Genomic DNA, 15,388 nt, shown 5'->3' with positions numbered 1-15,388 from the left:
GTGAACAGCAGTTGCATTTGGGTTATGGTAAAACGTTTGTTTATCATTTGGCTTGCGGTGTAGGTGCCGCACATTCGATGACATGCTGTAGTCTCCGTGCGAGTTCCAGCGGAGACGCGGCGCAGTAGCGACGGCACCCGTTGGCTGGTAGCCGAAGACGTCAGCATCTCTCACCGCCTCGGCATTACGCCTTGGCTTCTGGCGGTAAGAAGAAACAAGTGTGTGAAGTGCAGGAGCTGCCCCTACAGCTGCATCAGACAGCCTTCAGAGAACGATTCTGCAGCACGTTGAGCATCGCAAGACGGCATTTCAAAATAAACCGGATATAACACTGACCGACTTTGAGAAGAACTCGTTTACGCCTGAATCACCTTGACCTGTGTTTATTCACGTTTTCCACAGGTTACTTTGGTTTGTCGTTTTTTATGATTACCAGTTGTTTGGTAAGAGGTTCAACGCCTTGAAAACATTTAGAATGGCGGTTATATTCTTATTCCTGCTGCATCAGCTCATCTTTCTGAATTTTGCGCTGGAGACAGCTGCCTCTGAGGATGCCGTGAGGAATGGGAAAGATAGCAATGTCTTTGATGTAGCGGTTGGTCAAGCTGGTCAAACCTCGGACGCCTCGGCAGCTGACAGATCAGCCCTAGACATGGTTTCAACACATATGTTCAAACTTTATGAGAAATACAGCCGGGAGCTCAACCGCCCGAGAGACGGAAATACTGTCCGAAGTTTCAAGGCAAGAGCAGGTGGGATCCCATGTCAGTTCTATTGTAGTCTTATCGTTTAGTAATTAACGATGCACTAAAAGAAATAACATTGAAAATGCAATGTAACGAAACATCTCTGTATAAAATTAGAGGTTATGGTAGCATTGTCTCGTATAATTTAATAACTGGTTACAATTTAACCACATTGTTAATTTATTCAATGAAAAGTCTATTAGTTGTGTGTTTCTGTGTGTATTCCATTTTTTTCAAAACGTGTACTTCCAAAAGTATTTTTATGAATTTTTATGAAATTGGATGTATATATTTATTAAATCCCTAGCTACGATATAGTCACGGTTCATTAAATATAAAAAGTCAATAGACGGCTCAGTAATTCAGAGCATTCTGAAATCGCACAGCGCCACCTCCAGAGGCCTGCGGCTAGGAAAAGTACATCTTTCACACCTCTGCCCATATTTTCCCTGCGAGGTTCATATTCAGACAGAAATTAGGAATGCCCCCGCAGCGCAACCGGCGCTTATCAATCGCGATCGGGAGGCGGATTGTTTTTCCACCGTCTGAGAATCCTCGCGACTGCGACCGCTCCCGGGCGCGGCAGTAAATCCGTCTGTCTGGGTGTCCTACCGGCTGCGGCTACTGGAGCTGTCTGCTTCACCCCCCGCCCCGCAGCTGCTCGTCAAAACGACGAGGAATGCATTGAATTTCACCGCAAACGAGAAGCGCCAAGGCCACATTTCAGAAAGAGGAGGAAACAAACAGAGTTCATAAGATGAGGCGTATGAACATAATAAGCTCAAAAAAGTATCCCAGTATATTTCCAGTGCTGTATGATTTTTTTTTTTCAAATATCGCTAGAGCAAAGTGATGCTACTGCTTAAAGTAACTGGATACCTCTTAATTTTAGTGGGAAATACTGTTCACGTCAATCACCTAAGTCAGTTTTTTGATAAATGACCTGTTATATTTTCAAGTATCATTGCATTTTAATTATACCACGTGCATACAAAAGAGTCTACTGTCAGGCTTTCACAAAGGTTGTGAGTAATGTGAAAGCACTTGATTAGACCCCGTTTTGCAGCCAGATATTAGTAAAGGCTGAAAGAAAAGAACGATGAGGTGCTTTCAGATAAGCATTTCCATATGGCTGAAGCTGAGTCCAAAGAAATGTATCAACGAATATCTTTCCTATCCCCATCCCCTCCCAGGAGCTACACTCAAGGAAAAAAGAACGCCTTTCTTGAAGCCAGAAGATGTTAGGATGAATATTTATCATGTGAACTTTGTTTTTCTCTTTTCTCTTTTCATATTTTAGACACTGCAGCCCAGAAGGACTTGTACCACTTCAACTTGACCTCTGTCACGGAGTCAGAGGTGATCCTGTCGGCTACGTTCCAGTTCCTGTTTGATCAGCGCCCGCGGCAGAGGGCGTGGTCCTGCAAGCGCTTCAGGAACCCCTCCTGTCGCCTCCATCAGCACCAGCTGCCCCCTGTCCAGATTCTTTTCAGGGCCGCCTCCTTCAACAACACCCCCGGGATGCTATTGGGGAACGTCACCTTCTTCCCCCTCCGGAGAGGGGCGTGGCAGTCCCGAGATGTGTCGCACGTCATCAAAGAAGCTAGGAGCACTGGAGAGCTCCTCATCACGGCCGAGTTCGACTCCGGCGCCAGGTACCACCGGCACCAGGACCGTCTCCCGCTGTCCGGCCTGCCCTACCTGCTGGTCTACGCCGACGACCTGGCCATATCTGAGCCCAACAGCGTGGCTGCCACCCTGCAGAGGTACGACCCCTTCCCGCCTGGCGATGACCCCACCCGGTCGCCCAACGCCTCCCCTGACACCAGGGTCAAGAGGGACGCCCACACCCATGACCCGATCGAAAACAACGAACTCCCGGAGGTGGAGTACAACACACTGAAGAACCACGAGCTCTGGGAGAGCGCTTACCTGCCGCTGAAGCCGAAGCACCCACTGAAAGACGGGGCCGGCAGGAAAGACCTGGGGGATGGAGAGGGGCTAAGCAAACCCCAGGTCCTCCGCTTTGACGAGAAGACCATGAAGAATGCGCGGAGGAGGCAGTGGAGTGAACCCCGCGCCTGCGCCAGGAGGTACCTGAAGGTGGACTTCGCTGACATTGGCTGGAGCGAGTGGATCCTCTCCCCAAAATCGTTCGATGCCTACTACTGCTCTGGCGCGTGTGGATTCCCTCTGCCCAAGGTCAGAAAGCACGGTCAGGTCAGCAGGACCGCAACCACACAGCTTTGAACGTAGAGGTTACAGGGATGGCGAGAGGTGTGAGAAACCAATTCTTTGCAAGACAATGCCTTTTTAGGGAGATCCTGCAAACAGAATGTATTGTAGGTGCTACGATGTATATCTTTCTAAAGAGATGAGAAAGTAATGTTTGGTGAATAGATTTTGATGTGTTTGTTGCCATTATATTTAACAATAACATTTACAACTGAAGATAACAAAAGAATAATTTAAAGTGTTTCTCCTTTTGATAATGAAAAAATGATTTTGTGGAAATAATTTATTATTATTGTCATTGTTGTTGTTATTATTATTATTATTCTACAGGGAGCTTCCTTCAGGTAGATGTCATTCATTCAGCTGGTGTTGCTACGTATTGATCCTAATGGGAAATTCCTCTTGATCAGGACGTTTGTGGGAGTGAGGGTTTGTTCTCTCTGACCCCCATCCCCTACTGTTTCCTCTGATCTCCAGGTTGTCCGGCCGTCCAATCACGCCACCATCCAGAGCATCGTGAAAGCGGTGGGAATCACTCCGGGAATCCCAGAGCCCTGCTGCGTTCCCGACAAAATGAGCTCGCAGAGCGTCCTGTTCCTGGACGAGGCCAAGAACGTGGTGTTAAAAATTTACCCCAGCATGTCCGTCCAGACCTGCTCCTGTCGATAGAGAGGTCCAGGCTGGGGGGCGGGGGGGTGGGAGTGAGAGACAGCTGGACCGATTCCCTGCCCCCCTTGGAGAAATGTGTAATATTTTGCGCTGGGATCTGTCGTCTGATGTTTGGATGAGCGTCATTGGACTTGGCAAAGCATATCCACCAACCCAGAAGCGAGGCTTAAGGTCATGCTTCACATGACTGCCGCACTGTTAACAATGACTTTTATTGAATCTAACTGCAGGACTGTTTTCAGCCAAGACTCAACATGGACCATCATCGACAATTTGTCCTCTGTCTTAGTATCTCCTCTAACCTGCAAAAAGTTTGACTAAAGTCCTTTTTTGTCATTTACACAGGCTATTACATGCAGCCCCTTAGCTTCTCCTTTTCTTCAGGTCACACGCTGTAGCTGTCTCTACATACATGCGGCCAGAATCAAGCTGAATACATCAGACTCCATTACCTCAAGGATACGCTCCTTTGCGTTAATTTGTGTATGACAATAAACAAGGTTCAACAGGATTGTCCTCTCCCAGACAGGACGTATACTTTCTAGCTTCCTGACATTGGTGGCTGGTATTCTCACACGTCATGAGAAGTGCATTAATGCATTACAAGTTTCTGTCAACAAGTATGTGCAAGTATTTAACTTGAGTTCAATTCATCTGGTTGCATTTTATCCAGCTATTATTATCATTATTAGTTATTGTTATGTCTCATAATTAGTTATATTATAGAAGTTCTAATAATAATAGTAATGTATATCATATGAATAATAAGTTAAATACAGTACATCAGACACTTTAAATGTGACATGTTATAGTTAACTTGTTCCGTTGTGAATTTATGCCTCCTCTTGAATGTATTTGATGTAGTGCATAAGTGCCTAAACTTCAACCAGCAAGTCTGAGGCAGGCCATACACAGTTTTAAAGGAATGGCCCTGAATGCCCTGAATTAGATCTGTAAACCCAGCATATCGTTCTAAAAATGTTCCCATAACATTCCTGTGTTGCAATAACGTTATGAGTTTGCCTGCAATGTCAAGAGAATATTATATGTCATCTGGGAATGTCTTTTTTGTGATTAACAGTGTGATCATTTTATATTTATAGGTGGTATCAATAATCAGTTCTATGATTTGTGCTATTACAAAATGTAAAAAATGTATGTTACTAGATAATTAAGGTTACCCGTACTCTTTCTATGCAATGTATATAGAATATATATTTGTTTTCGGGTGTGTTGTATCATGTTGTAAAAAGTGTTTCACCACGATTGTCATTTTCATAAAACTTCATATTTCGCCAGTTTCACCTGACAAAATATCTACAGTCATGCATTTTAGTTATCTGTCTTAAAGTCTGTAGTCTTGGTTGGCTCTTTTCCTAAAACAAACCAGATATACCAGATATATATTTTTTTCTGTGTATGTGCATTTTCCTTTATTAACAATTATATTTTAGCGGCAGTTGTTTCCTGATTTTGCAAATGTACATTGCAACAAAAAAAGCAGCGCCAGAATAAAAGCTAAATAAATAAACTGAATGTTTCAGTAGGAAATCTTCTCATTGCCTTTGATTGTCTTTGTACACTTAATCACATATGTCATTATCCTTCTGGATCATTATTATAATATCATCCCAGGTGTTACTCTATAACACAATGTTCAGGCCCTTCTGTTCCAAGTTTCCATTCTGCTCACCATGTCCTTTCTTTGAGGGGCAGAGGGCTTCTCTTGATGGATTGTACTGTATACTATTAGTGACGTACCAGTGTTAATTCCAACGGCGGAAAGATCTAGCCTGGTCCTCACTCTTTCCGCTCGCGGGGACGTCTTTGCTTTGTGTTTCCACAAAGAGAGGCCAATTCAGGGTTTTTTTTTTCTTTTTTTAGATTAGAATTTGTGAAAGGGATTGCCTTCGTTTATTTTAGCTGGCGAGCGCTGGGGGGATCGGGGCAGGCCCCACGCTGAGCACAGCCTTAGCGTGTGAGAGCACGGAAAGCGCACAGCAAAAGCGATGACACAGGAGGTGCAACGTCCTCGGGCCCCTTGACCTTTTATGGCTGCTTCCCAGGATGGGGCTTTGGCTGCCGGGCGAGCAGGAATGCAGGGGAATGGGACATTTTTCCCTGGGGTGGATGGGGCGACTTACCCTCCACATGGTGGGGTCACGTCTGGACCTTTGGTTGAAAGACGAATGGGGTCGACTGTAAACTCATGCATTGGTATCTGCCAGGTTCTTACCTCCTTGGTTACTTTGGAAGTGTAATAAAGCCATTTTTGATGTGTGATGTGTGGTTTTTTGTTTTTTTTAATTCAACCTACATTGAATTGGTTTGTTAAGAGGGGGTGAAAAAACAAGCATTTGTATAAGCCTGCAGGTAAAAAATATTCAATTATCTTGAAAGGGCGGATTTGGGACAAAATAGGATGCAGACTGCAAGCAACACCTCTTCGTTCTATTTATACATTCATATTTGGATTTCAACCATGGGCTTCCTCATGGTTGACCCTGAAGTGGGAAGACAAATTTGGTCGGCGCTGACCTTGCATAGCTCCTCAATTTCCAGCGTCCGCTCCTCATTATCCTCAAGTGTCCATGTTTACAGTATCTTCATTAACTGCAAGGCCCCCTCAAGCGATAACGAAGCTTAAGGCAAAGACATCAATGGCCGAGATAAGAACAGCTGAACGGCTCATCCGGGTTGACAGGCGGGTGCTGTTTACTGCAGACCATGAGAGTGAAACCAGGACTGAGGTTCCCGCATTTGAGAATCAGAATTTTTACAGATTATTGCTCGCAGGAAGAGCGTGTTCATCAGTTAAAGCGGGAGGGAGGAAAGAATAAAAACTCACGGCTCAGACCTGAACCTAAGATGCAGTCGCTGAAGAGCCTCTTGTTCCCCGTCTGCTTCAGCCTGATGTTGTCCGTCGGATACTGTAGGTGCAAGCCGCTGACCAGCTTGATTCAGAAAGAGGAGGCTGAGGTGGAGGGCTTGCGCCGGAGCTCAGAACGAGACCTAACCAGGGTGGAGGACGAGGACATGAGGAGGAGGCAGAGGAGTTTCTTGGGCAATATGAAGGAAGAGTTCCTGCGCAAGCTGAACCTATCAGGGGTCCCCCAGGAGCACAGCAAAATAGACCCGCCTCAGTTCATGGTGGAGCTGTACAACAGATACGCCAGCGACAAGTCCACCATGCCCCGCTCGGATGTGGTCCGCAGCTTCCTCATCCAAGGTAAGCTGATGGAGCTGGGGGGGGAGCTGTCACGCACCCCAAAAAGGAACAGGACAGCTCTCTGAACCGACAGGAGCTCTCCTATCTCACAGCTAGCACTTATCACCTATCACTGTCACAGGAGGCGGAATCTCACTTAGGTTTAAAGAGTCAGCACCTGATAATGATCCCCCAGAGTAAGCCTTACGTTGGACGTACCAATAGCAGACAAGTCAAATGAGCAAGCACAGTATAGACTCTAGAATTGTTCCTTTTAGCTAGTTTCCATGTAGATATCTCCACATACTGTATCTAAGTGGCATCATGTATTTTGGTCCATCTGATTCAGCGGTCTCTTTTAAGACCACAGGAAACTCTTGTAGAAAAGTTTTGGAATTTTGCAGATTCAGTCATAGAGATCTCAACAAATGTGCAGTATAGTATATCTGTGTACGTTTACAGTACATTTGAGTGTTCACGTGTATGTATGTGTACATGTGTATATGTTGTTTGTGTGACTATGTGAGGGTATATGTTTGCCTATGTGCTCCCTGGTTCGTTGAAGGTTGTTTGTTACCGACAGCATGTGATTGGTGTGAAATCTCGATCAAAGTCACAAACGCCACACAATGTCTCTCACTGTCTCACTCTCACTGCAGATGTCATCCACTCTGAAAAAAACGGAAACAGGTCCAAACACAGACTGCTGTTCAACGTCTCTATTCCTGGCCATGAGGAAGTCACCATGGCAGAGCTGAGACTCTTCTCCTTCCCTGACAAGAGGTCGGCAGCCTGCGGCGACATCAGAGCAACGATAAAAATCTATAAAGTGGAGCACAGTGGCGGCAAACCCACGCTTCGCTTCCTCAGTGGCAAGGATGTAGAGGGGGCCCGCCAGTCCTGGGAGGCCTTTGACGTCACCGAGGCGATCCAGGCCTGGGTGCGGTTGGGCCACGGCGCGCACGAGCTGGAGGTGCAGGTGGAGCGGAGGGACTGCCGGGCCCCACGGGGAGGGGGCGGCGGCGGCCTGGACGTCAGCGTTAGCCTGCGGGGGAACAGCTCGGCGATCCTCATCATTTTCTCCGACGACCTGGGGAGCAGGAGGAGAGAGGCCCGGAAGGAGCTCAGGGATATGATCCTCCACGAGGAGGAGAGCGTCTTCTCGGGAACACCTGACGCCGGGGCCAACCGCGACCTAGCCCCCGCTGACACCGAGGCCGACGCTGCCGCTGCTGCCCATCCGAGGCGGAGGAGGCAGGCGCGCACCGACTACTGTCGGAGGACCTCCCTGCGCGTCAACTTCAAGGACATTGGCTGGGACAAGTGGATCGTGGCACCGGTGGAGTACGACGCCTTTGAGTGCCGGGGCATCTGCTACTTCCCCCTGACCGACGACGTCACGCCGTCCAAGCACGCTCTCATTCAGACGCTTGTCAACCTCAGCAATCCCAAAAAGGCCAACATGGCGTGCTGTGTGCCCACCAAACTGGACCCCATTACTGTCCTGTATCAGGAGAACGGTATCATCACCGTGCGACACCTGTATGAGGAGATGAAGGTAGCTCAGTGTGGGTGCAGGTAGTGAGGTAACATTCCCATAGGCCCCTGTAAATCTGTACATTCCTGCTTTAAGAGGCAGCCCTTTTCCCCCTTTATTTAATGTATGTACATAAGATGCACAGTTTAGAGTGAATACAGAATTGCTCTTAGGATTCATGTATAAATGTAAATATTCCAAAATGTATTTACAGCAAGCCTTTGATGCTTCTATGATAGCAGGGTGGGGTGAGGTGGGGTGGCTTGAATTTGAATGTGCCTACTTGACTTTGGGATTTCATTGACCACTTATATAGCTATGCATTAATGAACAATATTTCTGTTCTTATTTTCTATTATATATTCTTTTTTCAACTATATGCACTGTTATGCTGCAACAAAGATTTCACATTTCACTACCAATAATATTCTGAATATCAAATTCTGTAGCTTATTTCTGAGATGGATTGTTCTGATATTTGGGTCAATTAGAATGAAGTAAATATGGTGTATGAATGTTCATGGTAGCTTGATTTGTAGGAATGAATGGTGAAATAGCTAAAATGTAAAATTTTCTTAAATATTGTCAAAAATTGTCAAATATTCAACAGTGAATGCTGACTGAATAATATCTGTGACAAAATGTTGATGTTCTGATAGGACCACAAGTTGTTTTATTCGTATGCATTTTTCAATCATGGACAAACAGTATTTAAAAAGATAAATATTCTACTTCACTGACCACAAAACTCCATAAACAGTTTTATGCTAAGATACCAACAATTAAAATGTAATCCTGTCAGCTGAATCATGTTTGTTAAATCATATCAGGCAAATAAGATATTTTTTATTTTCATTTTTTTAATGAGACGTTGTATATAATGATATTGAGACATTTGGCCTTTAGAGACAATATTGATGTCCTGCATCAGTAAATGTTGTAATTTTTCTTTAAAATAATTGACAGTACATTATCTATTACATTTTAATATGGCAATATCATGATCAATTCAATATCAATATTATTATGCTTTTCAAATAAAAAGTGAAGTTCTTTTTGCCTAATTGCTTAGTTTCAACAAAATGACTTTCTGAAGAGTCACTTTATGGATGTTGGAGTAATTTGCATGTCATCCTCATTCAACCAATCAGTCTATCAAGTAATTTTATCTTAGGGTAATGGTCTGCCTAATGCTCATAATTCCAGAATAATACATGGATCACATTAAATGCATGCTGAGTTCCTTGCTTACCAAAAGTCATGACAAGTCACAAATTCACATTCAATGAGGTCTCGTGTACGGTTCACTCCCATTTCAGGCCTCACACCAATACCCACGTGATTTATTTCTGTTCCTGATTCCGGTGATGTATCTTATGAGAACTTGCACTGGTTTTGTCACAAATACTTTCTTAATTAGTCATATTCATGCTTTTTAATTATAGTGATTATTTAGTGATTATTATAAGACGAGTGTCGTGTATTCCTCGAACAGTAGTGTTTTGGTCATAATTTGTAGCTCAGTTGGGGAAAGTGTTTTGTGGCACATACCAAGCATTTATGGATGCATTCTTTGCACATTCATTCAAAAACATCCTTGGACTTCATTTATTGATACATGTTATATTGCTCCATGGAAATTTTTAAATAACAAATGCAAATATAACAACAATGGAAAATAATAATAATAATAATAATAATAATAATAATATACACCCATATTAAACTATAGAAACTTAATGAGCAGGGAGACAACCTTTTCCTTGAGATCACTTCAAAAATCTACCACAGTGACACAAACAATTCATGTATTTCATACACCGAACTGTAACATGACAAAATATGATACACAAAGAAGGAATAAGATCAAGTTATCAAAAACTCAAAATGTTCACCCGAGACAGATATGTGTGTAATATAGATTGTATAATATATGCTGTGCAGGCTATACTTCAAGATTTTATTTTTCTTTAGAAAATAAATGCTGTAGAGATGGTATAAATCTTTTCTTTACTAGCGGTCAACACCACGGTATATTTCCCTAACTGGAGTGGGTCATCTGGGGTGTCAGCTAAAGAATGTGTAAACAGCACACTCTACTGGTAGGAGTGAGCACATACAGCTGAAGACTCAAGATTTCCCAGAATTCATTATGGAATGCATGACACATAAGTACGTGCAAAATCACGCATTAAAATCCTTTCTTTATATTTAGAAATGTTGCAAATACTATTGATTTAATTAGCAAACCTCCAGTTTGCCCCAAGTGCCCCACCTGGGATTTGTACGAGAAACCTCCCGATCATACTTTCAGCCACCTCCACTTCCTTCACTACTATGCCGCGCTGTTGCGCAGATGAGTCTGGAGTCTTCTCCCATGCTCCAAGCCAAGAGCGTGGATTACCCAAGTTTACACAACACGCAAAGCTGCCTCCACACATTTGAACTTTTTTTGTGCGACCAGATATAAAACAGGTTGTAGCACCCTTTCATCGCTAGCTACCTACCTTCAAAACAAACACAGACCAACTAAAACAGGTACTTCTATGTGGAAGCATTGTTGATGAAGCAGTTGGGCCCAGCTTTTAGCCTAATTGCTTACTGTGCAATTGCCTTAAATGGTGCTGCCACCTGATGATCCTCTTTCGGTCAGCAATGCCAAACGTTCCTCTGACTGACGCACTGAACAATGGTGTGCCATTCTTAGAATAAGAAACTTGGTTCCGATTGGCTACTCGGAAGTGGCCAGACAGGCTTATGTAAGCCAGATGGTATTAAAAGTTAAGCACGATTACCAGTATACCGTAGCGATTAGCGTAGGGAAGACATGGTTGAATAATGTAATCTTGTAAACAAAGTTGTTCAACAAAATTCAATCATTTTTGAGACACAGGCCTCATTAGAACAAGAGGAACACTTTTAGCAAAGAGGAAAGTACTGCTGTGGTAACACAGCAATAATTACCAGAAGTGTTCAACTAGCAATTTACCCATTATTAGCTTTCATTTATACACATGTACATTTAAAGACTTTCATGTGAAATGGTGGGTCTTCTGGAAGCATCTCTCCCACTTTATTTCATTGATACCTTGAGTGTTCCCTTTGCATAATGTTAATCATCAGTCTCCACAATTACAATTTTAATGTAAGTGAAACGATTATATTAGTTTTTAAACACACATTTGTGAATGCGAGAATTCGGTGATTTCTCTGCACAATGTCAAATTTGTTCCTGCAAATTTTCCTCCTGTGCGCATCTGGCGTTTGAGAGATTTTACACGTTTCACTCAACAGACTATTTAGCGAGAAGACTTATCATGCCTCCACAAACTGTGTAATCATGTCATGCACTCTTGGTAACCCAGACATGACCTCGCAAAGCTTGACCTCATGATACAACTGCTCTGTTGCCATGCTACTGAGACAGGGTTAGATCTGAACCCAGGGTATTTATTTATGAAGATTCTTCTTTGAAAAGATGATGATACATTAAAGGAATGTATTTATAGTCTATAAAATTAAAATCATACTTATGGTTCATACTTATTTCTGTTAGCATACACAGGTGGTATTCAAAGGATTCAACTTTTATATTTAAATCCTGGCAAAAATAGTTGTTTATCATTATGCATACATCTTGCGGCCTAAAAATAAAAAATGAAATTCATTCATTCCAGTAATAACATCAAAATATTATACTGAACAAATTCCCTTGTAAACCCAGTGATGTCACACACATTAAATGTTACCTTCCAGGCAACATGTTGTACCTTTCATTATTGGTTTCTTATTGTCTAACTGATGCATTAAAGGTAATGCGATTAAAGGTTTATTAGGAGTAAAAGCCTCTTATGTTGTTGTTGTCCAGAACCATGCTGTGAAAACACCATCTCTTCAAACAAAGAACCGGTCCTCTGAATGAATCCTATCTGAGCTGTGAGCTGAGAGGAGCCCAGGAGCGAATGGAGCAAAAAGCAGCGTGAAGAAAAAAATAAAATCGCCAAACCCACAAAAAATGGCAAGGACCGTGACTGCATTGACATTGCTGGCACTCCTCAGCCGCCTTTTCGCCATTACCACTGCTTTCCAGCCAGCCCTAGTGATGGACATGGCAAAAATTCTCCAGGAGAACTACTGCTTCCCAGAGAATCTGGTCGGCATGGAGGAGGCCATCGAGCAAGCCATCAGCAGTGGGGAAATCCTTCATATATCGGATAAGAAGACCCTGGCAGCCGTGCTGACCACCGGCGTGCAGGGTGCCCTCAATGACCCCCGGCTCATCGTCTCCTACGAGCCTGACTACGCCCCCCCGCCGTCATCTGCCCTCCCCCCTCTCTCGCCGGAGCAGCTCTTCAGGGCCGTCAGCAGCTCCATACGGGTGGAGGTTCTGGAGAACAACATCGGTTACCTGAGGGTGGACCGTGTGGTCAGTGAGGAAGTGGCAGAGAAGATTGGCCCTCTCCTCCTGGAAGACATCTGGGAGAAGGTGGTCCACACCTCCTCACTGATTCTCGACCTCCGCTACTCTGTCAGTGGGGAGATGTCCGGCATCCCTTACATGGTGTCCTATTTCTGCGACCCTGAACCTCCCGTTCACATCGACACTGTGTACGATCGACCCTCCAACACCACCACTGAGCTGTGGACCAAACCCAGGCTTCTGGGGGAAAGGTATGGAAGGAGGAAGGACTTAATCGTTCTGACCAGCAAGCGTACCATGGGTGCTGCTGAGGGTGTTGCCTACACTCTTAAGCACATGCGGAGGGCTATCATTGTCGGGGAGAGGACTGCTGGGGGCTCTGTCAAAATTGAAAAGCTGAGGATCGGGGAGACTGATTTTTTTATCACTGTCCCCGTCGCCAGAGCGATTAACTTGGTCACAGGACAGAGCTGGGAAGTAAGCGGCGTATTGCCCAGTGTAAATGTAGATGCCAAAGAGGCACTTACTGAAGCCAAATCCCTCATTGAGGTCAGGGGTGTGATCCCAAAAGCAGTCCAAGGCATCACTGACATTATCAAAGAATTCTACTCCTTCACAGACAAGATCCCAGGCCTCCTTCAACACCTTTCATCCATAAATTTTTTTGCCATCTTGTCAGAGGAAGACTTAGCTGCTAAACTGAATGATGAACTGCAGGCAGCGTCTGAGGACTCACGTTTGGTCATCAGAGTGATGGAAGAGCCTCCAGTGGTTATTGAGGAGGATGCTGACCCGGACCAAATGCCAGACGACCCCGCATTCCTTCAGGCTCTGGTGGACAACCTTTTCCAAGTGAGCATCCTGCCGGGAAATACTGGTTACCTCCGTTTCGATGAGTTTGGCGATGCCTCCATGTTGGTAAGTCTGGAAAAGTGGATCATTAAAAAGGTGTGGGAACCAATTAAAGACACTGACAACCTCATCATAGACCTGCGATTTAACACTGGTGGACCTTCAGCGGCCGTACCCATCTTGCTGTCGTACCTCCACGATGCAACACCGCCGGTCCACTTCTTCACAATTTACGACAGAGTGAGCAACACCACCACTGAGTTTCACACCCTGCCCAACCTCATGGGGATGGCCTATGGCTTGAAGCGAGGGGTTTACGTGTTGACGAGCCACCTCACGGCCATGGCGGGGGAGGAGTTCGCCTACCTCATGCAGACTCTGCACCGAGGCACCGTCATCGGCGAGGTCACATCCGGGACGCTGCTCCACTCCAGTTCATTCCAGGTGGATGACACCAACATCATCATCACCGTACCCTTCATGAACTTCATCGACAATCACGGGAAGTGCTGGCTGGGGGGAGGCATTGTCCCAGATTCCGTCATTTCAGCTGAAGAGGCCATGGACCAAGCTCACAAGATTATAGAGTTCCACCGGGAGGTCCACTCCTTGGTAGAGGGGACAGGAGAGCTGCTGGAGGTTCATTACGCCATCCCGGAAGCTGCCACGAAAGTCCGCAGAGTCCTGCAATCCAAGTGGGACGAGGGCTCATACCGATCCGTGGTGGACTACAAGTCGCTGGCCACTCACCTGACGGCCGACCTTCAGGAGACGACGGGCGACCACCGCCTGCACATCTTCACCAGTGACACTGAACCTGAGGCCTTACAAGAGTCGCCCAAAATCCCAACGCCCGAAGAAGTGCGTCACATCGTTGACGCCGTCTTCAAGGTGGAAGTCCTACCTGGAAATGTTGGATACCTGAGGTTTGACATGATGGCAGATGCTGAGATACTGAAAGAAATCGGCCCTCAGCTTTTGGACCTTGTATGGAACAAGCTGGTCAACACCACCTCTTTAATCATCGACATGAGGTACAACACCGGGGGCTACTCTACCTCTGTACCCCTCCTCTGCACCTACTTTTTCAACGCGGAGCCACGGCGGCACCTCTATACCATTTTTGACCGCTCCACAACGACCATGACCGAGGTCATGACCCTATCCGAGGTTCCAGGTGACAGGTATGGGTCTGAGAAAGATGTGTACATCCTCACCAGCCATATGACAGGGTCGGCCGCGGAAGCCTTCACGAGAACCATGAAGGACCTGAACAGGGCACTGGTTATCGGAGAGCCGACCGTCGGGGGCTCCCTGTCCAGCGGCACCTATCAGGTCGGGAACAGTGTCCTGTATGCCTCCATTCCCAACCAGGTTGTCCTGAGCGCGGTCACCGGCAAAGTCTGGAGTGCGTCCGGGGTCGAGCCACATGTCGTGGCCCAGGCCAGCGAGGCACTGAACGTGGCCCAAAAAATCATTGGCGCAACACATCCGAGATGGGATGCCGAGGAATAATTGTCATTCTTTGAATCATGACAGGGGCCAAGTGGTGTGGTTGCAGAGGCACCCTGTTGTTACTTTTTAAAAGATACTTTTTTCATCACTTTGGATTTGCTGTAAAATCCTGATGTTTTATTGGAAAAAATTTGGCAGTAGATGGTTGTACTGTCTCCCATTAGGGCACAGTTTGTATCAGTGAGATGGTGCTGATAAAATACTTG

The 15,388-nt window shown here is 45.3% G+C and overlaps 3 protein-coding genes across 3 annotated transcripts; all 3 read left to right on the top strand.

The window, feature by feature from the left end:
* The first annotated feature begins 240 nt into the window (after positions 1–240).
* On the top strand, positions 241–3,650 carry gdf10b (growth differentiation factor 10b). The gene is made up of 3 exons (XM_036545296.1): positions 241–752; positions 2,047–2,948; positions 3,459–3,650. Exons 1-3 carry the CDS (start codon positions 476–478, stop codon positions 3,648–3,650), a joined length of 1,371 nt encoding a protein of 456 aa, XP_036401189.1. The 5' UTR covers positions 241–475.
* A 2,836-nt stretch (positions 3,651–6,486) lies between these two features.
* gdf2 (growth differentiation factor 2) lies at positions 6,487–8,536 on the top strand. The gene is made up of 2 exons (XM_036545240.1): positions 6,487–6,879; positions 7,518–8,536. The coding sequence occupies exons 1-2, from the start codon at positions 6,519–6,521 to the stop codon at positions 8,438–8,440; spliced, it is 1,284 nt and encodes a 427-aa protein (XP_036401133.1). The 5' UTR covers positions 6,487–6,518; the 3' UTR covers positions 8,441–8,536.
* A 3,961-nt stretch (positions 8,537–12,497) lies between these two features.
* On the top strand, positions 12,498–15,182 carry LOC118790809 (retinol-binding protein 3-like). The gene has a single exon (XM_036547914.1). It carries the CDS (start codon positions 12,498–12,500, stop codon positions 15,180–15,182), a length of 2,685 nt encoding a protein of 894 aa, XP_036403807.1.
* The last annotated feature ends 206 nt before the right edge of the window (positions 15,183–15,388 follow it).

The sequence above is a fragment of the Megalops cyprinoides genome, chromosome 1 (genome assembly GCF_013368585.1).
Source record: "Megalops cyprinoides isolate fMegCyp1 chromosome 1, fMegCyp1.pri, whole genome shotgun sequence".
NCBI lineage: Eukaryota > Metazoa > Chordata > Actinopteri > Elopiformes > Megalopidae > Megalops > Megalops cyprinoides.
This window is presented reverse-complemented; position numbering and strand designations above follow the sequence as displayed.